The sequence below is a fragment of the Pocillopora damicornis genome, chromosome 4 (assembly GCF_964200805.1).
Source record: "Pocillopora damicornis chromosome 4, jaPocDami1.2, whole genome shotgun sequence".
Classification (NCBI taxonomy): domain Eukaryota; kingdom Metazoa; phylum Cnidaria; class Anthozoa; order Scleractinia; family Pocilloporidae; genus Pocillopora; species Pocillopora damicornis.
This window is the reverse complement of record NC_142673.1, coordinates 14,549,821-14,573,612: the sequence shown is the minus strand read 5'-3', so window position 1 is coordinate 14,573,612 and position 23,792 is coordinate 14,549,821. Positions and strand designations below refer to the sequence as shown.

Here is a 23,792-nt window from a genome sequence, read left to right as displayed (position 1 = left end):
TATAGATATATCAATCAGAAGAATAAAAATAGTGAATAATAAAGTTAACCTTATAGCAGCTTAGTAAACTGACGCTTAAATTTCTTGGAACATTTTAGAGACATAAGATTGCTGCTTAGTGAATTCCACAGCTTTGCTCCTCTACAAGCAAAAGACCTCTGACCAGTTTGAAAGGTGGCAAAGAGGTGTATCCAGGGTACTGGCTGATCAAGTTTGCCTGTCGTGAACACAGAATGTAGCCCAAACTTATTTGCAAGGTAATCTGAGGCAAGATTATGAATGCATTTGAAAATAATAGTTGCATCGTTCAATTAAAGTCTATCTTTATAGAGTGCCAATTAAATGATCTTAGTCCTTCAGAAATATGATAATAATAGATACACTAAGAATCCCCTGGTTGATATATGTCTTAATTCTCATCACTTGTCTACTTGATGCCGTATTGATATTGAGAGGAGAATTCTGTCTTGGTCACTCATAGGAGTTAAAAGAACAAGTTTATCTGCTCTTATAACCCCCGGATACTGTCAAGAGAAGTTACATATAAATAACTTCTAGTAGTTGAAGTCTTTCACATACAGTGCATTGCAACCTCTCCTAATGAGGTCAGCAGACAATTTACGGTTGACAACTACACAAATCAGGATTCTTTTACCTGGATTTCACACAAGTAAACTGGTTCCAATAAATTTGGCTGCCCAGTCAACATGCATGCTAGGAAACAGCGACGAGCTGTAGGAATAATTTGCCTTCCACCACGGTGAATTGCATCTGGGTGAAGAGTGACGTCCTTGATATTAAACCTCACACCGCGGACGTTCTCCTCACAGAGGGGACCTTCCCTGGTAGCCCACTGGAATCCAGCTACCACACTATCCTTGATTTCATTCAGATATTGCACTCCCTTGGTTGTGTCAATCACCATGTTTGGACCAGTTCCCTCGGGTCCAAAGCACCAAATTTTACGTGCCTCTGTGACATCCCAATCAAAGGTATCACTCAAGTAGCGGGCACGGGCTTTTATCTCTTGTTTGGAATGCACATCTCCTTTGTCTATAGCTTCAGCAAGTCCATCAGGGAAAGGTTCAGCTGTCATGAATAAACGATTGAGCTTGTCTGGCGACTTTGAAAGGCACGTTTGACTTGACTCCGCTGTAACTGTTTCACGGTACGATACCACTGGCTCTGATTTCTAAAAATGCAAACACATAAAAATTTGAAACATAAATAACGATAAAAAAGGTTATCTGCAAAGCACCGTTCACTTTAATACACCGTATCACATCTTAAAAAAGCACAAAAATGATTGAAAAGCTCACCAAAAGGTAGAAAGAGCACAGCTAGGAACAACAGTGGCGTGTACTTCCTTTACATGGAATTGTAAAAACGTAAACCCAATTTCCCTAACCTTTTTTCCCTCCTTGTTTCTTACAGATTTTGGATAGGCTGAAAGAACCCCTTTCAATTTTTTTTTTTAAACTCAAGCAGGTAGTACCTTCAAGGGAATACAAGCATGGTCCTCCTCCAAATCCTTCAAACAGATTTCCAAATGTAATTCTCCAGCTCCTGCCACAATGTGTTCACCACTTTCCTCGATTGTACACTGCACCATAGGATCAGACTTAGCCAGTCGTTTGAGACCTTCCACCAACTTCGGCAAATCAGATGGGTTCTTAGCCTCGACAGCAACACGAACCACTGGCGACACTGAGAATTTCATTTGCTGAAAAACAAGAAATTCAATGGCAATTCCGAGGAGATACTTATTTTGGGGGTAGTTGAGTGTGGAACTTTATAGCTACCATGGACTGAGGTTCATTTGGCACTGGAGATCAAAGAATTGACTGCCTAAATCTCCATGGCCTGAGTGGCCTTTGATTCACTTGTGAATACTTTTCTCCTGTGACTGTACAGTATTCTAGAACTGCTACATTTCTTAGCCCAGTCACTCCTACAACCTCATTAGTAATTCTCCTTACTGTCTATCCCTAACTAATATTTTTCGTCATTCTTACCACTTGTCTGCTTGATAATATAAGGGAAAATCCTATCTTGACCACTCATGGGAGTTAAAGGGTTAATGTAAACCCTAATGAAACTAGAAAATCCACTGTCTAGAACTTAAGGTTAGTCTAAAGCCACCTCTATTGGAGAATTGGAAGGCAATTTTGAATACTTTTTGTCGTTTACAATACTAACCTTCAAATTGTGGGCATGTTCATAGGTCGTAATAGTGCCAGTTTTGACCAAGAACTGATCGACACCAACCAAACTAACAATGTTGCCACAGGGAACATTTTCAATGGCTTCAATATAGCGCCCCATCATCAAAATTGTCCTAACAAGAACAACATTAAAAAGGAAATGAACATAAAAGAACATAAAAGCTCAAGAAGTTTAGAGCTCAAAGGAATAATTAACTGTGACCTACTGAGGAGTTATTGAATAAAGCACTAGCAATAGTAACTATCTTCCCCATTAAACATGTGTTCTGGTTAACTTTTTACAATTTTCATGTACACTGTAAGTGCTACCATAACTTCCTGTCAAAGAGTTGCAAAATAACCATAGCAGAGTTGTGTTAATAAACTCCTTTCTAAAGTTGAGTGACTGTAAACTACAGTGTATAAGTGACATCCCGAGTTTTGGAACTTACACTTTGGAAAAAAAGTTTTTGCGAAGAAACCACAAGTGAAGTCTCAGAGAGTTCCTTTACTTTGGCTGCTTCATTGCATGTACATGTAGGTTGAGTCACTAAGATTGAAAACCAAGAATACTTTCTGTTTGCAAACCATACTAACCTATGCAGCTTGTACACCATTTTTTGTGGTATGCATCTATGTAGTTGTGTGGTCTCACACAAATTTATAAATTGGTGATTAAAATGGTCACAGCTTTAAATGCTGAATGGTTTTGCTGAGTAAAAATTTGTAAAAAAAAAAAAAAAAAGAAAAAAAAGAAAAAAAAGAAAAATAAAAGACCAAAAGCAAACTAACAATGACAATCTGATTCTTCCAACACCACCACCAACCTCTGAATGCTTTTGTTGTACAAATCTTCCTTCTTTCCAGGTACATAATTTGGACCCATGATGCGCACTTTCTGTCCTGTTTCAACAATTCCTGAAAACACACGTCCAAAAGCATAGAAGCGACCTTTGTCTACAGTTGGGACCATCTTGGAGACATACAGACACAGGGGGGCCTGCAAAAATCACACAACCCAGCTTAAGTGAGATAAGAATTTCAATGTGGAGCTTATCAATAGACGTTTTACTAGTTCTGTTTCCTAGAGCTGGTTACATATCTTTCCCTGAACTGTTCAGGTAAATATGCAAAAATAAAGGCATTACAGTTGGTGTGATACCTAAGCATGCCACAAGAAGTTTCATTAGACTTTAAATCACCATCTGTTTCTAAAAAATGTCTGTGTTCAAGTTCCATAGTAATTATTAGCTCTTGCTGAACATGTAGGATTTGCTTTGGTTTCAGGGTGTTTACTTCCTCAAATAAAAAGAGAGATAATTTGTCCACTTTAAAAGTATTGCTTAAATAGATTTCCAACCTCAAAAACAAATCTTTTTTATCCCTAGCTGACAAAATTGAAGAGTTTTTTGGTGTATGAGCCATCTTATATCCAAAATGCATTTTTAGGAATAACTGTGAATTGGGCTTTGCTGACTGACTGACTGAATTTGGTGAAATCAAAGTTGATTCACTGCCCCATCAGATCTTCCTTTCTTTTTAAATTTCCTTGATGACAACCAGTATAGTAATGACTTTCAGAAACCCTGATTTAGATTGAGGTTTTGAACACAAAATTTACGCCAAATCTGAGTTGAGATTAAGGCCTTTCATTAGGTACACCTTTTGCTGTTCAGTATGAGAAAATATGCATTCATTTGCTTGGAGGGGAGAATTTGTGTCATTAGAGATCATACACAAGTTCTATAAGCAAAATAAAATAGAAAAATGAAACTTAATTCCTTAATCACCATTTCCCTAGCATTATCACCACAACAACTTAAATTCCCTTATATGTGGGAGAAGAGGGAGGTTTACAAGCAGACTATTCATAGCAATTAAATGTATTTTCAGTATCTGCATACTTGTGGGTCACAGTTCTTAATTCCCAAGGCAACTGGATCATCCTGAGGTCCTTCATAGAGCAACTCCACACGGTACTTCTGAGCTGTGACTGGGGATGGCAGGTGGATGGTGATCATCTGTAGCAAGGCATCACCAGCTGGCAGCCATTTCTGCATGACCTTCTTTAACAATGGTTTACCTTCCAGATCTTTATCATCACCTGTTAGCTTGACATTCAACTTCTCCAACAGTTTTGCAGTTTCCTCTTTCTTGAAATTCATGATGGCATCAAATACCTTAAAACAAAAACATAAATAGAAAATTAAAAAAGAAAAGAAAAAAATTATCAAAATTAATTATCAAAAGTTCTAACTCACTAAATTGTGTTTCCTACAGGATTGTTATTCATCTTTGATATACAAGACAATCATTATTATAATGTTGAAAACCTATGTTTGAGTACCACTACTTATGCAATTGCAAGTGAATCACAAAAATTGTTCCCTAACTTATTCACTCCAATGAGTGACCAAATTAGAATTCTCCCTACAGTTCTGATACAGTTTAGGCAGAAGGGTGTTACAAAGAATAAAACATATCAATTAGTGGATATTGTTTGATTTAACACCAAATTCTCAGAGCTCAAATTATATGAATGCATACCAGACAGAAAAGAGAATTGAATTTTTGATCTTGGGAGTAAAAGGGTTAAAAGACCAAAAACTAATGATCTGCACAATTTAAATGCCCCAAAAATGTTTATGCTTGCTATATGTACACAAAATCTGGAATGTAACTCATTGGTTTCATTTCCAGGTTAGCATCAGACATATTGGTTGGTTGTCAATGCTCTTATGATCTATCTTTTGATTTATTCATCACACCATGATTCAATTACTTAGGGAAATGACAACCTTTTTGGCAATTTTCTAGGGAATGACCTTCTAGACCATCTAGTGGGGGAGAAGCAGAGGCTCCCACAAGATTATCATTCTGTTGAAGAAATTATGCCATGTTTCTCAAGGAATCGAAGTGTTCTAAGGGCTACTAGTTAAATTGTGCAAGAGTAAAAAAAGTTCACTGCTGGCTGGCTGTCTTTCCCCAAAGACAAACATTAATAGCCTACGAAACTTAGGTCTCTATCAAAGCACTGAAAGTCATTTCACCTTGTAAATTGGGTCAAGTACAAACTGATTGAACCCACGCACGTAACCATCGCCACCAGTCTTGTTCCACTTTTTATCTTTTGCACTGAAAAACTGGTCACCCCAAAGACGTTTCATAAACTTTGAGGGTGGTTGCTTGAACTTAGCTGCATATATCTCGGAAAACTGTTTAAGGGTGAAGGCCCAGCCATGGAGTCCTGAACCAAAACCAACAGTACCTTTCTCTGGAGAAACCTTCAAGAAAATCAGAAATAAATTAAGTTCAAACAGTTACTTCAATGCAGCTATGAAAAGGATGAATTTACCTTTCCTTTTACATATCTCAGGTAATAAAAATACAATTAGTATTTTGTAAAACAACTTAGAAATTCTCTATTAGTATAATCATCCTTGATTCTTTATTACCTAGTTTTATGACTCTTCATTTATAGAGTTTTACTCATGTTTCTACAGAAAATTGAACAAAAGGATTATCCTTATCAGTAGAACATCACTTCAAACGAGATCGAATGTTTGTTGCAGAATTATCATGGCGAGATATTTTAAAAACCCAAAATACTTAAGGCGCCCTCATTGGTAGTTACATGTACTAGTGCCTTGGCTGTTGTCTTTTCCCATAATGCAAGATCAAAGCAGGTAATCCATAACAAACCTTCTTCCCCATGTTAGTCTTACCTGTATATTCCCCATAGGACCACTTTCCTCAGGACAATAAGTTGCCACGATGACATTGGTACTCTCCACAATACGTTGGAGAGTTTGGTAAAGATCTTCCATTTCTAGCTGCAGTTCTAGAAGTGCACGGTCCATTTTGTTCATAAAAAGCACAGGCTTGATGCGCTCACCTATGGCCTGCCGCAACACTGTCTCAGTCTGGACACAAACACCTAAGCAGGGACAAGAGAAACTCCTCATAGTTTAAAAATTGAAATGCTACTTATCATTCCTGGTTAAGTGTTATGCTTTTGTTTTCAGCAAAAAGCATTTAACATTTGCCTTGTGTTTGCCTCAACCTAGAAAAACATTTCCAAACATGCTAACAATGAGGATCTGTTTTATCAATCAAGAGCTTTTTGTTTGGTGATCATTTCCTTCACTCTTGAAAGGTTACTGTAAGATTCAGGGGAGATGTTATGAGGAGAAATTGGATGTAAGTCACTCTGAAGGTCAAAGCATTAACTCAGTTAACTTCAGTATATGAAGAGTCCAAGTTCAATAATGCAAGCTAGGATTAAGAGAGAGTTGAAGCAAAAAGAACATCCCAAAAGCTAAGACCTAAGACCTAAAAACTAAGACTTGAAAACTAAAATCCCTTATTTTCTTTATTGATAGTGATAAAGGATGTGATCAAACTCATCTGTCATTGAAATCTTCACAAGATCATAATAAATATAGAAAATAGAGGGGTCTTTGTTTTCTGGTTCCAGGTCCTTGGTTTTAGTTCCCAGGGGTCTTCGTTTTGGCTACAACCATTAAGAGACTTAACTAACCCGTTGACCCCTAAGATTGACTGCCATCTACTTTCTCTTTATGGTATCACCTCTGAATCAAACATCAAGGTCATAACAAGAAAGGAATGATAGCTAACCAAAGCTCTTCACTGTTTGCAAATTCTCCTTATTAACACCAGAGGAAATGTGTAGGAAAAAGTGTGGAGAATATGCATACTAATGTTGGGGTGTTAGGGCTAAGATAATGATGTTGGTTGGGTTTTGATTTCCTTCCACAAGGATTCTGAAGTGAAGAGAACTTAAAATTTCATCTTTAATACCTACCACTGACACAGTCCACTACAACAAGAGCACCATCAGTCACACGCAAAGCAGCTGTAACTTCTGATGAAAAATCCACATGTCCTGGTGAGTCAATGAGATTGATCAAGAATCCCTTTCCGTCACTTTCACCTTGGATGAATTCCATATCTGCGTCTGACAGTTCATAGTACATAGAAATGGCCCTAAGTTGGAATAGACATTTGGATCACAAAATTATCACCTATCACAAAGGCATCACTTTTGTCTTGAGGTATCGCTGGAGGTAGATTGACAGATACCTTTAAGGTATCAGAGATTGAAAAAGGAGCAGAGATAGAGGCTAAATCTCGAGAGAGAAGGAAAAAATAAAAAATCTGAGACACTCTTTTGGGTTCAGTATATTTCCAACAATCTCCAAATTTCGCCAAAATTAAGCGAATACTAGCTGAGAATAAAGGTAACCAGTCAACTCGCCGACAGACCAACTCGCCAACGTATAAAATCGAGTAGAGACGTTGGCGAGTTGGTCGTCAATCCAACACAACTTATTAGAAGTTAAACATACAGAAAAGTAAAGGATATTTAGTAAAAAACACTGGTGAACACTGGTGAACATCAAACAGAAGCTTAAACATCGGTGAACATGTTTTCTTAAAAAATCTGAGTGATTGTCAAGATGAGTCTTTACAGTGTTGTTGTCACACAATAACTTGTTCGCGTCTGAAGCTGTTAGAGTCATTGGTGAGGTTTACTTCGCTTTATTTGCCTTAAGATCCTGATAAACTTTGTTGCAAATAAAAATAAATGCCTTTTACTAAAGATCTTGTCTAGAAAGCCAATTTTTTGTTAAAAAATCTGAGCGATTGACATGATGAGTCTTTACGGTGTTGTTGTCACACAATAACTTGTTCGCACCTGAAGCTGTTGGAGTCATTGGCGATGTTTACTTTACTTTGTTCGCCTTGAGATCCTTATAAACTTCCTTGCAAATAAAAATAATTACTTTTTACTAAAGATCTTGTCTAGAAAGCCAAGTTTTCTTAAAAAATCTGACCGATTGTCATGATGAGTCTTTACAGTGCTGTTGTCACACAATAACTCGTTCGCGTTTGAAGCTGTTAGAGTCATTGGCGATGTTTACTTCGCTTTATTTGCCTTGAGATCCTTATAAACTTTGTTGCAAATAGAAAGAAATGCTTTTTACTAAAGATCTTGTCTAGAAAGCCAAGTTTTCGTTAAAAAATCTGAGCGATTGACATGATGAGTCTTTATGGTGTTGTTGTCGCACAACAACTCGTTCGCATCTTAAGCTGTTCTAGTCATTGGTGATGTTCACCAATGTTTAAGCTTCTGCTTGATGTTCACCAATGTTCACCAGTGTTTTTTTACTAAATATCGTTTACTTTTCTGTATGTTTAACTTCTAATAAGTTGTATTGGATTGACGACCAACTCGCCAACGTCTCTACTCGATTTTATACGTCAGCGAGTTGGTGTTGGTGAGTTGGTCCGTCGGCGAGTTGACCATAATTCAAGAATAAAGTCTTCAAGGATCAAAACACTTTACCAGAAAAAGGAACTTTAAAATTTTAAGGAGCATTGATGTTTGTTTACATAAATGTGTTCTACTTCACACCTGTGAAGGCTGTTACCCAATCACATTGTAATAAGTCATTTGTTTTGCCTGTCAATGCTGATGCATGGTAGAAGGCAAAGAGCCCATACAATTTGTAAGGAGTTATTAGGTTGAGAAGGTTACATGTGACATATATGAATATGTAGCCATTTGTGCTGATATGGAAGGTGCTTCAACCAGCAAAGAGAGGAAGAAAGAGGTCAGGCAGATGGAGGAGAGCTACACTCAAAATGTAACAGTGAAAACTTTGCTCAAAAGCGCTACTTTTAAGTTAAAAAATGATAAAATAATAACCAGGCTTTAAATTACAAATCCCAGTCAAACTTTTTTAGTTCAATATGTGCAGATCACAGTCCAACAAAAAAGTGTTGATTAAAATGCATTGACAAATAAACTTATCTAGAAAAATTTCTCAGCATGAATGACTAAGCTCTCATTCTGTTCTGTAGCACAAATTATGAAAATAAATTGTATATCCAAAATCAGTGTTTATTAAGCTTTAAGAAAATGTATACTTTTACAGGATTAGAGTGCATAATTTTCATGTCATACTCTTAAATGCTTCTTCTTCAGCTATCTGAGTGGTGCAAGTGACATTGGAAATGTTATCTTGTGCTCGGTAACCAGTCAACTCGCCGATGGACCAACTCGCCGACGTATAAAATCGAGTAGAGACGTCGGCGAGTTGGTCGTCAATCCAATACAACTTATTAGAAGTTAAACATACAGAGAAGTAAACGATATTTAGTAAAAAAACACTGGCGAACATTGGTGAACATCTAACAGAAACTTAAACATCGGTGAACATTGGTGAACATCACCAATGACTATAACAGCTTAAGACGCGAACGAGTTATTGTGTGACAACAACACCGTAAAGACTCATCATGTCAATCACTCAGATTTTTAAACGAAGACTTGGCTTTCTAGACGAGATCTTTAGCAAAATGCAATTATTTTTATTTGCAACAAAGTTTATAAGGATCTTAAGGCGAATAAAGCGAAGTAAACCTCACCAACGACTCTAACAGCTTCAGACACGAACGAGTTATTGTGTGACAACAACACTGTAAAGACTTATCATGTCAATCGCTCAGATTTTTTTAAGAAAACTTGGCTTTCTAGACAAGATCTTTAGTAAAAAGCAATTCTTTTTATTTGCAACAAAGTTTATAAGGATCTTAAGGCGAATAAAGCGAAGTAAACATCACCAACGACTCTAACAGCTTCAGACACGAACGAGTTATTGTGTGACAACGGTTTAAACAACACTGTAAAGACTTATCATGTCAATCGGTCTTATTTATTTAAGTCAAGACGCTTGGTAAAAAGTCAATGCACAAATATATTTTTTGGTCTTACTACTGGTGTTAAATGCAATCGAAAGTGATGGTTTTCTGTGGAGAGCCTCGAGGTGATTAAAGACCTTGTTTTCTGGCGCACAGTTGTTTTCAAACGAGGCCAGAAAGCCAAGACCGATTGTCATGATGAGTCTTTACAGTGTTGTTGTCATACAATAACTCGTTCGTGTTTGAAGCTGTTAGAGTCATTGGTGATGTTTACTTTACTTTATTCGCCTTGAGACCCTTATAAACTTCGTTGCAAATAAAAAGAATTGCTTTTTACTAAAGATCTTGTCTAGAAAGCCAAATTTCCTTTAAAAATCTGACCGATTGACATGATGAGTCTTTACGGTGTTGTTGTCACACAATAACTCGTTCGCGTCTTAAACTGTTAGAGTCGTTGGTGAGGTTTACTTCGCTTTATTCGCCTTAAGATCCTTATAAACTTTGTTGCAAATAAAAAGTAATGCTTTTTACTAAAGATCTCGTCTAGAAAGCTACGTTTTCATTAAAAATCTGAGCGATTGACATGATGAGTCTTTACGGTGTTGTTGTCGCACAATAACTCGTTCGCGTCTTAAGCTGTTATAGTCATTGGTGATGTTCACCAATGTTCACCGATGTTTAAGCTTCTGTTTGATGTTCACCAATGTCCAATGTTTTTTTACTAAATATCGTTTAATTTTCTGTATGTTTAGCTTCTAATAAGTTGTATTGGATTGACGACCAACTCGCCGACGTCTCTACTCGATTTTATACGTCGGCGAGTTGGTGTCGGCGAGTTGGTCCGTCGGCGAGTTGACCATAAACCCTTGTGCTCAACCCTCAAACAGTTTCCACAATTTTCCAGATGTGGCTTGCTTTTTATCCTAACCCCTCTTTAAGTTTGATGTTTCAACATGGACAATTTCCTTTTACAGAAGAGGCCATAACTTTGAAAAAAGACTCAAGTTCTAAGACTTACGTTGACTTGATAGTAATGCAACGCTCTTGTTCATCTTTCCTGGTGTCTGTAAACCTTTCTTAACCAGCTTTTGCGGATGCAATAATTCCAGCTTTGCTGATCAAAGAATCTGTCAAGGTGGACTTTCCATGGTCAACATGAGCAATAACAGACATGTTACGAATGTTGTTCTTTTTATCCATGATCCCACGGATCTAAAAAGAACAGGTGATATTATTAAAAGGCTACATATTCAGGTCACCAATCAATATCGTCCTTTAAAATGGATCAAACTTTATTGTCCCTGGTGGTCCCTTATTTTATCCTTATGGTTGATATTAATTGGAAATATAAAAATTATTGCTTATTCTTCTGTCCAGTTGGCAACAACTGAAATATGAAACTATGCAATGGGACAGACCATCTGATAAAAAATGCTCATTCACCTCCAAAGTAAGGGGATTTTGACTAAATTTTATATCCAGGAGCCAACATTTACACTAATACAGAATTGACTTTTAACCCCCAAGAGTGGTAAGCATCTTATCTCTCCCCTCAGTATCAGCCCCAAAACCAATGTTAAGGTCACTAGAATAAAGGAAATGATAGCAAACTCCATAAGCTCTTGATTGTTGGACACTTCTTTCCCTTGTGCGTACCATGGGAAATGTATAATGAACAGTGAGGAGAAATTACTGTTCTTTAAGGAGAATTTGTAGTTAAAGTGTAAACAGTTAAAATCATATGTTCTTCACAATCTTTCCATCGAGGCAAAATTATTAGAGCTGAGCAAAGAAAAAATCTGTCATATTTGAAGTTGTCTTCTCTTTCAAAAAAAAAATCTTAACCCAAAGATTTCTTTGCACTACACTTATCAGTATTTTGCAACCAAAGCAAAACCAAATAAAATTAGAGCCCATCTAGCACAGTGAAATGTCATTTGAGATGCTGTCTGACATAAATGGTAGGATATCCTAGCTTATTAGAGAGAAAGAAGACTACTATGGAGAGAGGATATTTTAATGGCTACTTGATCTATTGTTAATCCTTTAACTCCTAATTCTGATTGTTAATTCTCCCCTCTAGATATTACACATTTCCTTGTAAATTGGTTGTGAGGATTTGGTGTTTGACCTGCATTTTTGTGGTGTGCAAAACTATATCAAGCTTGGATTCCATAATAAAAGAGCCCTTGGAACAGTTTAAGTTAATGGAAGAAGCATTAAAAAGGCCAGCTCTGAGCAAAAATCGCCTGTTGGATATGCTGTTGCACTTGCACAAATTCTCAAGAAAAGAAAAGAAAGGAAAAGAAAAAAACCCTAACGCATAATGCATCTGAAGAAGAGTTTTGTTCAGCTCTTTCCCATGGGAAAAGAGACAAAAACCACTTCCAGATTATTTCTATGTGAAATTATCAGACTGTGAACAAAATGTTGTAAATGAAGAAAGTGTGCACACCAAAAAAATTGCATGAAGACGAAACAGGAGTTTTGAGTACAACTGGTTCCTTCTACCACATTCAAGGCAATTTACCATCGACTAAAAAGGGTTTGAAACGATCTTTGGCTCGATTAGACGTCAGTAGTGACGTAATTCACCCATTTCAACCTTTTCTGAACACGATTCGATACTTCTGGTGGTGTGATACCAGAGAGATCGGTCACACTCAGTTAATTTTTTGTGCTAAAACTTCATGGTAAATATAATTTTCCCTGCGATCCTTTCCTTTGCCTTGCGATTTTATCAATCTACTAGTTATTAAGTAAATAACCTTCCCGCTTAACGATTCTTATTTATAGAAAAGACAACCGTTAAGGACTTGATAGTTGCATCGCACAAATTTTTCGTTGTATGATTCCACGTTTCACACAAATTCCCTCATTCAAAATACAAAAGATTGAAAACAGTTTTTTGAGGTCCCGACTTACCTGGTCTATCGTGAAGTTCGGCTGAAAAAGGGAAAAGAAAAGAAATTATTAGTTAGCAACAATAACGACTTAGCGAGAGCCAAAGTTTTTATACATCACTCTCAAGGTTAAAAGGCCGGTTAAAAATGGCGACTATATATTCTAACTGGACGCTAAAAACTCTATCGCATTTTAAAGAAATCTTACGAAAGAGGTGTCATTTGACGTTATCGGATACAACATAATACAGATTGAAAACGATGGAACCACGATGGCCACTCACCATGATGGTAGCGGTGTGATTTCTCTGGATTACAGTAAGGCATTGCTGATACCGTAGTAGCGTCCTGCTGAAGTAAAAGGACTGAAGGTGAGAGCGTATAGCACAATGACGATGAAATGGCCTCACTCTCATGTGGACGAGGAGAGAATGAGTAGGGAGAGGAGGGCCATTCTCAAGAACGGAGCTCAAGAAAGGATGTGCTTTAAAAGGTGGATATTATTAATACACTTATACCTCTAAGCTGAAGAGTTTATCGTTTTCCGAGAAAGTGGGCCCATTTCGAGTTTAGAGCGGAAGTCATAAACCCTGCTCTAAGCTCTCATGTATTTATCCTTCAAGGAAAGGAGTAGTAAACCTGTGCTGCTTAAAAGGACATGTGCCCTGAATAAAAGTGCTTCACACGTCTTGTAGATTCTGCTTTTAATGGCTCGTCACTCTTTAGGGGATGGTAAGGGGCTCTAATTTCCAGGTGGTATCTAAATGAAAATTTTGAGCCACAGGAGGGGTGCCGATTCGCAGCTGAATGTTGTTGTGGCCGTATTTAGTTATCACACATCAAAGTTTGCCACAATGATTTCTCGGTGCATTTATTACAGTGAGTCAGGAGTGAAAAATTATTGTTGTGTTCGTTTTGTCGTTATACTAACAATACTTAATTTTCACATACCAATAAGCGGTCGTGGCCTGGTGGGGTCATGGAAGATAGTCGCTACACTGACAAAGGGGCCGATGGGAAGGAAGAGGTGAGATTATGGCAAATTTGCAATGAGATCTAAGAAACCATGTGAATAAACAAATTTCGTTATTTTAACAAATAAAATTTGGAACTAATTGGTAGTTAAACAAAGTCTTATTACTCTCAATCTCCTTTGTTCAACCGGATCATGAGTTTGTCACGGAACCGTAAGTGCATCGCGTGACATCAATAGGAGGCTACATCGTCCTATCAGTAGAGAGAAGGAATCAAATAACTCAAGACAGAACAGTGAGAAAAAAAGTGACCGCAACAGACCTGGGTAAGTGAGGTGGTCTTTCAGGCATCATCTCAGGTTGAGAAGTCCAAGGAGTGATCAAAGACTCAGTCAATTTGAAAGGCCAGAACGACACAAACAAACAAACAAACAAACACACAAATGTTTGTCGTCTTTAAATTCAAATAACGCACTCGACAAATTCTGAGGTTAGTGAGACTGCAACTTTTTCCCACATTTTGGGTGAAGTGATGACGCTGATGGCTTGTTCCAATGTCAAGAGCAGTAAATGGTCGGGCCTTTTTTTTTTATTAAAAGTTGTCAGTTTGTTTGGTTATGTTAAGAATCGACAGCATTGCGTATTTTCTACAGAGTGATGAAATCTACTTCTAGGATTGAAAAGTTTACTTCGAACAGCTCGGGCCTAACTACCAGAACATTGATTACATCACCGAATTTTACAAAATAGCGTCCACTTCTAAGCACTCATCAAAGCCTTGAAGTGCCCTATCCCACAACGCTTTGGGACTCTCGTCTCAAAAACAAAAACAAAACAAAAAAAGAAACTATGTGTCCATCATGCTATTATTTTCGAAGTGAAAAGAGGAACCTGCCTGACCATGGCCGTGCGCCGAAAGTCAACAGTGCTTCGTTAAAATACATATATATATAAAAAAAACTGTAGTGGCTCCATGGCCAAACTTCTTAACCGCTGAACCGTACCCTAATACTTGCACTGGTAGTTTAAGATCTGCACAGAAACAAATTTTTCTATAATTTTTGACGACAAGATATTCTCCATCCTAATTCTGCTCTCGGCAAATACTTGCAATGTTACTGAATTCGCCGGACTGATGACGATTTTGTTTCCATTTTGACACATTTTACCAGTCAGAGCAAATTGCGATCCTTACGAGAGAGAAAAATCATGATGCGGAAAGTATTTCCAACCTGCTTATACACCTGTCAGGTAACAGATGGTCCTAACTTAACAAAACTTCCCAGATGCGGTGATTGGTCAGTGAACAGTCAAATACTGGTTCATGGGTCAATGGGTTTTTACGTAAGAATGCCAGATCACCGCATTGCAATGAAATCGTTCGAGAACAAAGGATGATTTACTTTTCGTCTCAGCAGCGTGAAACGATTCTAAATTATCTCGATTGAATCATGGCCCTGTGTGCAATGTGATGGAAGACGGTATCGCTGAGAAAATTTCGAGGAAATCATAAGGCTGGTACGTGAAAAACCTAGGTAAAGTGACATTGGAACATATTTTGTAAGGCGGCCGAGTTAAGGGTGCTGTTCGCGTATCGAAGGCTGTATATCATCATAGAAATCAAAATCGCACGTAGAAATGATCTCTTTTGAAATGATCCGTGAAATTATGTGTGGTTTAATTTTAAGAGAAGCTATGATACACCAAAATTTACTCGAACCCCCTCATATAATTTATAAGGGCTGCATGTGACTGTCTCGATGTGAAATAAGTTGAATCGGGATTCCAAACAAGAACAAAAGGGAATTTAGAAGCTGGTACTTGGTGACTGTTGGATCCAGAACTAGTCTCTTTTGCTGGAAAGCTTTTCTAATTTGATCCACACATTAAGATAGGTATGAAAAGCTGAGTTAAAAAAAGAAAAAAAAAAACAGTAGAATCTATCTGTGAGAAGAAGCATTCGCCTTTGAACTCATGGTTGTAATTGTTTTCAAAGCTGATACCAACTAAAGTGGTTTCACAGTGGCGAAATATTTACCGATTTTTTTCGTTTTTTCTCTTACCCGAGTGAAGAATATTTAAGTGTTGAACATGAATTTCGTCAAAACTTGCAATTTATCTTAAGTTCTCTAAACGGTTAGACCAGTTTTCTTTCTTCTTGAATATTTTGCGTCGCAGCAACAGGTTGTTTAACAGATAGGATGAGAGTCAGTTTGGGTGGCAATAATTCAAAATAACAATTGACTTAAAAGTAAATTCAATTAGGGTCGTTTTCACTCATTACTGAGTGAAGGAGCGAAGTGTACTTTTACTCCCGTCTTAGTCTGTTTTTCTTTCGATTGATTTTGTTAATAAATGTCAAGTTTATATCGCTTTTAATTACTTCTTATATAATAATAGTGGATAATAGCGGACGTTTTCCATCTGTTCTGGTAACCTCCGTCAGTTGTATAAGGATCAATATCGATTGTAATTGCGCAATTGTATCAGAAAGAGACCGCGAAATTTCCACGAGTCATCATGGTGACATATCACCTAATATAGCTTTCCTTATGAATTTGGATTCATATAATGACGAACGCGAAAAAATTGTGTCTTAAATGTGTGATTCGAAGGTGATATTGTAAGAAGAAATTAGATGCCAGTCACAGTTAGGTGCAAAAGGGTTAAGGATCGATCAGTGGTTAGATCAAAGGTACGTTTTAGACTACTAGAAATAGGTGAGCCATTAAGTGAGATCACTCTAGCGCATTATTTGATTGTATGAAGTTTAACTTGGTAACAACTGTTGCTGTGAATAGACCACTACCAACGAAAGGGTAACATAAATGGTTAACAATATATGAAAGTCATATATTTGAACTGCGGATAAAGACGTGAATGAAAGTGATCCTCGCAGTAATGTGCACTACTTAAGCAGTAGTGAAAATAAGGCCTGAAAAAAATTCAGGCCTGTACGGGATTTGAACCCATGACCTCTGCGATACCGGTGCAGCGCTCTACCAACTGAGCTAACGGGATTTGAACCCATGACCTCTGCGATATAATATATATCATGGGTTCAAATCCCGTTAGCGATATAATATATATCATGGGTTCAAATCCCGTTAGCTCAGTTGGTAGAGCGCTACACCGGTATCGCAGAGGTCATGGGTTCAAATCCCGTACAGGCCTGAATTTTTTTCAGGCCTTATTTTCACTACTGCTTAAGTAGTGCACATTACTGCGAGGATCACTTTCATTCACGTCTTTATCCGCAGTTCAAATATATGACTTTCATATATTGTTAACCATTTATTCATCACTTCACGGGTTTATTTAGAACCAACTTCATGACCAGCTCCCAGTTGGCTTGTTAGCTCAGTTGGTAGAGCGCTGCACCGGTATCGCAGAGGTCATGGGTTCAAATCCCGTACAGGCCTGAATTTTTTTCAGGCCTTATTTTCACTACTGCTTAAGTTGAGTTTTTATTTAGAACCAACTTCATGACCAGCTCCCAGTTGGCTTGTTAGCTCAGTTGGTAGAGCGCTGCACCGGTATCGCAGAGATCATGGATTCAAATCCCGTACAGGCCTGAATTTTTTTCAGGCCTTATTTTCACTACTGCTTAAGTAGTGCACATTACTGCGAGGATCACTTTCATTCACGAAAGGGTAACATGTTAACATCTTGACCCGGAGTGCTCATTAAAGCCAACTACTTAAGTCATTGACTTGCGGCTTATATAAGCGACTGAGATCTTTTTTAGAGAAAGATAGGGCAGAGTGAAACTATGGTTTTAATTTCGACTCAGTTATATTTCCTTCGAGGTTGAATTTAGAAGGTTGGGTACTTTCAGGGCCCAAATTAAGTTTCTTCAGATCATCTGATTGGCCAGAAGTAATTATTTGTATGAGCCGAAAGAAACTATTCGAACCTTTATTTCCTCTTGATAGGTACAAAGATTCCCTCAAACCCTTTACAATTTCCTCGACAAGATTCTTCGTGAAGCCATCAACATCAGCAAATTTTTATTTCCAGAAAAGTTTACTAATTGAAAAGTGTCCCTCTTCAAAAACCTGTATACGTCATCAGTCTTTAAAGAGGATGACTCAACAAGGAAAAATTTTCTATGTCTTTTCATCCACACTGCCAAAGACTGTAAAGCTGGAAAGCGCGCCATTGGTAAACCTGTCGAGGAAAGTGTATCCGCTGCCAAAAACAATATCTATTTCAGCTAAGGAATCGGACATTATTTATCGCCAGAGGGGTGGGGCGGAGGATTTTGATTGTGTCACGATGAAATTTACTGATCCCCCCATAAGGCTTTGAAATATTCCTTTGATGCCCCCTTATTGGCAGTTAATCGGCAGTCAATTTTCTTTAGTCCCTCTCTATACTCTGTTGGGGACGACGGACCCCCTCCCCCTCAGTTCTCCCTGAAAAGCATGTGAATGTGATCCAACCCCCCCCCCTAAAAAAATCCTTCATCTCCCTCCACGGCGATAAATAATGACGGGTCCCTACAAATCCAATTGAAACTGAATCAAAATTTTCAAACCCTGACTGTCCCTCTCTGTCGTCCCTCTTTAACTCATTAGGATTTCTTTTTCCTGTTAGGTTTCAAGTTTAAAAAGCCACCATGACTTCCGCTGTTAGGGTTATCGAACAGATCAACGAGCAGCTGATGTGCGCCATTTGCTTGGATCGCCTGACTGCTCCGGTGTTCCTAAAATGCCTGCACACGTTCTGTTCACAATGTTTGCATAGAATCGTCAATAATCACCCGTCATCCTCGATTACCTGCCCCACATGCCGTGCAGAGACCCCGATCCCGGACAAAGGAGTCGATATGCTAATGCCAAACTTTTTTGTGAATCAAATGCTGGATCTGGTTCACTTGAAATCGGAAGAGCTGAAGAAAGAAATACGCGAGGAGAATAAGTGCCAAGCCTGTGAAAACGAGAAAACAGCGGACTTGGCCACTTCACGATGCGTGGACTGCAAGAAGGACTTGTGCACGAGTTGCGTGGCAGAGCACAAGCGGGCCCATTCCACACTCGACCATAGGATAATTGCCACAATCGAAGATGAAGGTCAGCAGGAGAGTCAAGAGCTGGATAGATATAGCCTATCGTTTTGCAAGTACCATACTAGGAATGTCATCAAGTATTTTTGCAACACGTGCGATGAAGCCATTTGTCGTGTTTGCACAATTCTAGAGCACCGAGAGCACCAGTACGTCTACCCTAAGGAGGCTTTACCAGCCAGAAGGGGCGCCATCGCAGAGCAGCTAGAACAAGCTAAGATACGCATACCTGAATTGAAGAAAACCCTGTCCGGAGTGCAAGAAATGTCAAAAAGGCTTACAGAGTGTAGAGAAGCAATTGCAAAGGAAATCAGTGAGAACGTGCAGGCACGAATTGAAGCACTACGTGAGGGTCAAAACGAGCTCCTGAAGCACCTGGATCAAATTCATGACGGGAAACAGAAAGTGTTGGGCTTGCAAAAGGACAGTATTGAGTTGGAACTGGGAAAGCTTGCAGGCTGTTGCGAGTTTGCTGACAACGTCTTAAAGTTCGGCAACGAAGTGGAGGTTCTGCAGATGAAAGGGCGCTTAGAATCCTTGAATGGTGTAAAGATTCAGTTGGAGCCCGAAGAAGATGACACAATTCAATATGTTCACGATCCAGCCACAAAGAAGACTGTGTCGGAGTCACTCGGGAGCATCCGGGCAAGTAGCACTTTTGCCTCGATCTCATACGCTAGCGGAGATGGGATCCATACAGCGCGCGTCAAAATGGAGACAACTTTCCGGCTGACCACCAAGGATCGACATGGCAAAAGGTGTAAAGGAGGAGACAGGGTCACAGTGGACATAAGCCAACCCGATGGGATACCTCTGTCGTCAACGATCAGGGATGAAGGTAATTGGGTGAAAACAATTGTCTTTCAAAAGTCGTAAAATACAACCAAGGTAACTATAATTGCCAATCAGGAAATGGAAAATTAACGCAAGGATCTGAGACAAACTCAGTGAAAACATTTAAAAGTCCTTAAGCGCGGAAAAACAAGAGCGACCCAGTTGTTGGTAGTTTTAGTTTTGCATCTCATTGCTCAAACAGTTAACACGAAATTTTCCAGAAAACCGCGGAACGTAGTGAATCAAAACCAATGCAATCAAGAATGGCTTTAGACATTTCATTGAGAATTATTGTCTCTGGTGGTTCAGTTTGTAAATGTTTCCTTTCAAGCTAGAGTTGTAAATTCGATTCCCGGGTTGATACACGCGCATGCGATAAACACCAAACCAAATAGGATCTTTTGTTTCTTTATTCCTTTTCCTATTCCTCGGGGCGTTATTATATCGAAGCGGTCAACTGAAATTATTAGGTAAAGAAATCACCTAAGTATTATGATTATAGCTTAAGAATAATCTCGATTTTGGAAACGAGCACTTGGCAATTAAAGGGATCAAAGGAAAGGTAAAAAACGAGCGATAAATTTTTACTTTGTGTAACGACTACGAGCTAGATAACATAGTCGCAAAACTAGTTATTGCTTACCAACGTTCGCGGGTCTTGATTACTTTATCGAGGATTACAGTCTAACTTGTCTTCGATTCAAAACGATCTTGATCACACGGGGTCTTGTCTTGAACTGAAACGCTTTCTATAATTTTCTGCCTAAAGAGAACTAATCACGGGGGCGTCAACCTAACCAAAAAATATTTCCCAGCTTTTCTCGGAAGCGGTAACACTTAGCTTCAACGGAAGCAGTTACACAGTTTTGATAAGGTATTAGAAATAATCCTGATTGCTGTTACTTTCTTTGAAACCACGTTCTTTGATTCGCTTTGAACTCTTGCTGGCTCCTTAACCTTTTACACCCTAAAGCACAATCTTCATACTGTTCTCCATCCATTTTTTACTTGCTGAAGAGGACAATTTGTTTAACAATTAAGAGCCTCTTTCGTTAGTGATCATTTCCTGAGACTAAGGGGATAATAGTTGAGGGATAAATTAGATGCTAGTCACTCTGAAGGGCCTCAGGGTTAATCGATCAAATGTAAGCTAGGAACAATCAGGAACTAAATAAATAAAGGAGTAAGTTTCTAAAGAAACTGCGGTGCTACGTCGGTGGGAGAGTATAGCAGGTAATTTAGTGTTAACAACTGAGTTGGAAACGTAAATTAGCCACCGTAAAGGGCAATAAAGCTGACGTTTCGAGCGTTAGCCCTTCGTCAATCGCTCTGACGAAGGGCTAACGCTCGAAACGTCAGCTTTTTTACCCTTTACGGTGGCTAATTTACGTTTTAAACTCAGTTGTTAACACTAGATTACCAATCAGGAACTGATCGCTTGTGGTTTCTCGGAGTTAAGACCGCTTGTAAGTTCTGCACATTGGCTTTGAGTATTCCCTAACGCATCTACCTTATCTCATCTTATTGAGGTTACATTGATCTTCACCAACAACATTCAGCCGAAAGATACGGTTTACCTCAAAGCTTTTTCACTTGTAAACTCTATACGGAAGTGTAATTTCACAACCACTTCCTTGTTAGACTAATCGAGTAATTAATCGTTTCTGTTACAGGAGATGGCACCTACACTGTGACTTACATGCCAGAAGTGAATGGTAAACATGAAGTCTCTGTCGCTATTCAGGACAAGCCGATCATGGGAAGCCCCTTCACTGTGCTTGTTGTCAACCGCCGAGAATATGCCGACGTTGGCCCGACACTTCATCGATTTGGACAGTATGGCAGCAAAAAGCGCGAGTTTAAATCCCCTTTCGGCGTGGCGGTTGACAACGAGAGCTACATCTATGTAGCCGATAGCTATAATCACCGGATACAAATATTCGGTCCACGGGGAGAATTCGTTTCACAGTTTGGTTCTCATGGGGAACGCAAAGGAGAGTTTAACTGCCCGACGGACGTCGCTCTGGATAGTAAGGGAAGAATCATTGTCTGTGATAATGGCAACAATAGAATCCAGGTCCTTAGTCGGAATGGCGCATTTATCGGAAAATTTGGCCGTGAGGGTACGGGAAACGGTTACTTTAAATCCCCCTGGGGGGTTGCGACCTCTCGAAAGAATGATATCCTAGTTGCTGACATGGAGAATCACCGGGTGCAAGTTTTCTCTTCCGACGGGAAATTCTTGACAAAAATTGGCTGTTTTGGCGATCGTGCCGGGCAGTTTAACTCTCCGTGTTACCTCCTTGTCAATCCGGAAGATGACCATATATTCGTTTCTGACTCAAAAAATCATCGCATCCAAGAGTTCGACAAAAATGGGAAGGTTCTCCGCCAAATTGGATCCCAAGGAACTGGAGAGGGGCAGTTTTCACATCCCCGTGGGTTAGCCATCGATATCGCCGGTAATCTCGTGATAGCTGACATGGGAAATCATCGTTTGCAGATATTGGCTGCTAACGGTAAGTTTGTAAAGGAGGCTGGCTCCGAGGGTAGCGGAGACGGACAGTTGTCTTTTCCAGAGAGCGTTGCGATAATGCCAAATAGCGGATACATTGTTGTGTCAGATCTTAGCAATAACCGCATTCAAGTGTTTTAAACGAGAAACTTCATATTAACGTAATAAACTCTAAGCTGTGCGGAGAATGGCTCGTATATTCAACTTTACGGCTCAACTGTAAGGGAACGTTATTGTTTTTTTTCCCAAGCAAAACATAAGGTGCTACCAACGCTTCCTTCCTATTAGATGAAAATCGGGAAATGATTAGATTCATCGTTTCCCTTTTTGCTGTGACCATATATGATGTGATGTGATTCTACGCGGTAAACGTTCAAGAATAGATTCAAGAATGAATCATTTCACAATTGAAAAAAACAAAAAGAAAATAAAACAAATCGGTTGTTTTATGTGTAAAATGTGTAAAGAAATGAACCCTAAAACTATAAGTAAGTTAAAAGTGATCCTTTTGTGTATATGATATATGTTATTTATTTATGAATACAAAGCGCTTTCGATTGTGTGTCACAATACAAAACCAAAGTAATCCTAGGCAGCAAATGAGAAGTCAGAGCAAAACCAGGCAAAAGGGAAATTCGAGTAACCAAATTTCGATAATTATTATAGGTGTTGTATGAGATTGGCTGCGAAGTTATCTAATGAGAAGTTGGTTAATAAGTTATTAAATAAAAATATGGGTAAATTAATTGATATATGTAATTTCAACTGCTTCTCTGATCTTCATATCTATTTACGTGTCGTTCGATTTCTTTTTGGTATGGTTAACTGAGTTCAATACTTACTATTATACGAATATCTCATTGTTGTTTATTAAAAGTTTTATTTCAAGTAATGTGTTGTTACTAAATTAAATTCTGTGTTCCAAAAATTTTATTACAAAATGTTGCAAAAAAAAAAAAAATAAATAAAAAAAGTTAGTGTACAATTAAAATTTAGCACATTTAGATCACACTTCATATAGAAAGTGAAATTAACATCATCTCGATAGTCTGACCGAACAATATCATCAATATTATACTCACATTTTGTATGCAGAGTTTATTTTGTTAAGACTATTTACATGACAGTTAAAGTTAAGTAAAATATATTTAAAATTCCAGATGTGAATTGAATCACCTAAATTGTAGTTACTGACAAATAATTTGGGTTGTCTGGCACCAAACTTGTAATTACGATCTCTATCAGTAAGGTGAATTACCAATCTTTCTAGTATAGACAAGACATAAACTGATCAGGTGTAACCCAGCAAGTATGTATACTCTATATGAGCTAATAAATGTAGAGGATCAATAATGACATCACTTCCAACGAAAAATTTATTCAGTCTTGCTCTCTCTCTAACTCGTATGCGTGATTGGCACGTCAACCTCTCGTTTTCCTAGATTGATTGTTCTTTTCAGTATCTCGATGTGCTACCTTTACCTAGAATTTTGATGTTATTAACATTGTAGGTCTCACAACTGTTCAAAGCTGGGTTTCCTTTGTCCTTCAAGTGCACGTACAATA

At 38.4% G+C, this 23,792-nt stretch overlaps 2 protein-coding genes across 3 annotated transcripts in view; one reads left to right on the top strand and one right to left on the bottom strand.

Moving 5' to 3' along the window:
- Positions 1-13,345, bottom strand: part of LOC149046927 (elongation factor 2b-like) — a 14,609-nt gene extending 1,264 nt beyond the window's left edge. Inside the window, exons 1-11 of the mRNA XM_089202895.1 lie at positions 13,120-13,345; positions 12,858-12,878; positions 10,951-11,144; positions 7,030-7,211; positions 5,930-6,141; positions 5,255-5,488; positions 4,109-4,384; positions 3,032-3,204; positions 2,200-2,338; positions 1,496-1,723; positions 656-1,192 (exon numbers count right to left, since the gene is read on the bottom strand). Of these exons, the coding sequence (XP_089059021.1) occupies positions 656-1,192; positions 1,496-1,723; positions 2,200-2,338; positions 3,032-3,204; positions 4,109-4,384; positions 5,255-5,488; positions 5,930-6,141; positions 7,030-7,201 (1,971 nt within the window). The 5' untranslated portion in view covers positions 7,202-7,211; positions 10,951-11,144; positions 12,858-12,878; positions 13,120-13,345. The remainder of the gene's footprint in view (positions 1-655; positions 1,193-1,495; positions 1,724-2,199; positions 2,339-3,031; positions 3,205-4,108; positions 4,385-5,254; positions 5,489-5,929; positions 6,142-7,029; positions 7,212-10,950; positions 11,145-12,857; positions 12,879-13,119) is intronic.
- A 1,811-nt stretch (positions 13,346-15,156) lies between these two features.
- On the top strand, positions 15,157-23,582 carry LOC113671013 (E3 ubiquitin-protein ligase TRIM71). Of its 2 annotated transcripts, none has more exons than XM_027187220.2 (3): positions 15,157-15,327; positions 18,409-19,715; positions 21,385-23,582. In XM_027187220.2, the coding sequence occupies exons 2-3, from the start codon at positions 18,431-18,433 to the stop codon at positions 22,365-22,367; spliced, it is 2,268 nt and encodes a 755-aa protein (XP_027043021.2). In that variant the 5' UTR covers positions 15,157-15,327; positions 18,409-18,430; the 3' UTR covers positions 22,368-23,582. The 2 variants fall into 2 exon arrangements, with proteins under 2 accessions (XP_027043021.2, XP_089060496.1); XM_089204370.1 differs by having other exon boundaries at positions 15,168-15,344.
- Positions 23,583-23,792: the final 210 nt, after the last annotated feature.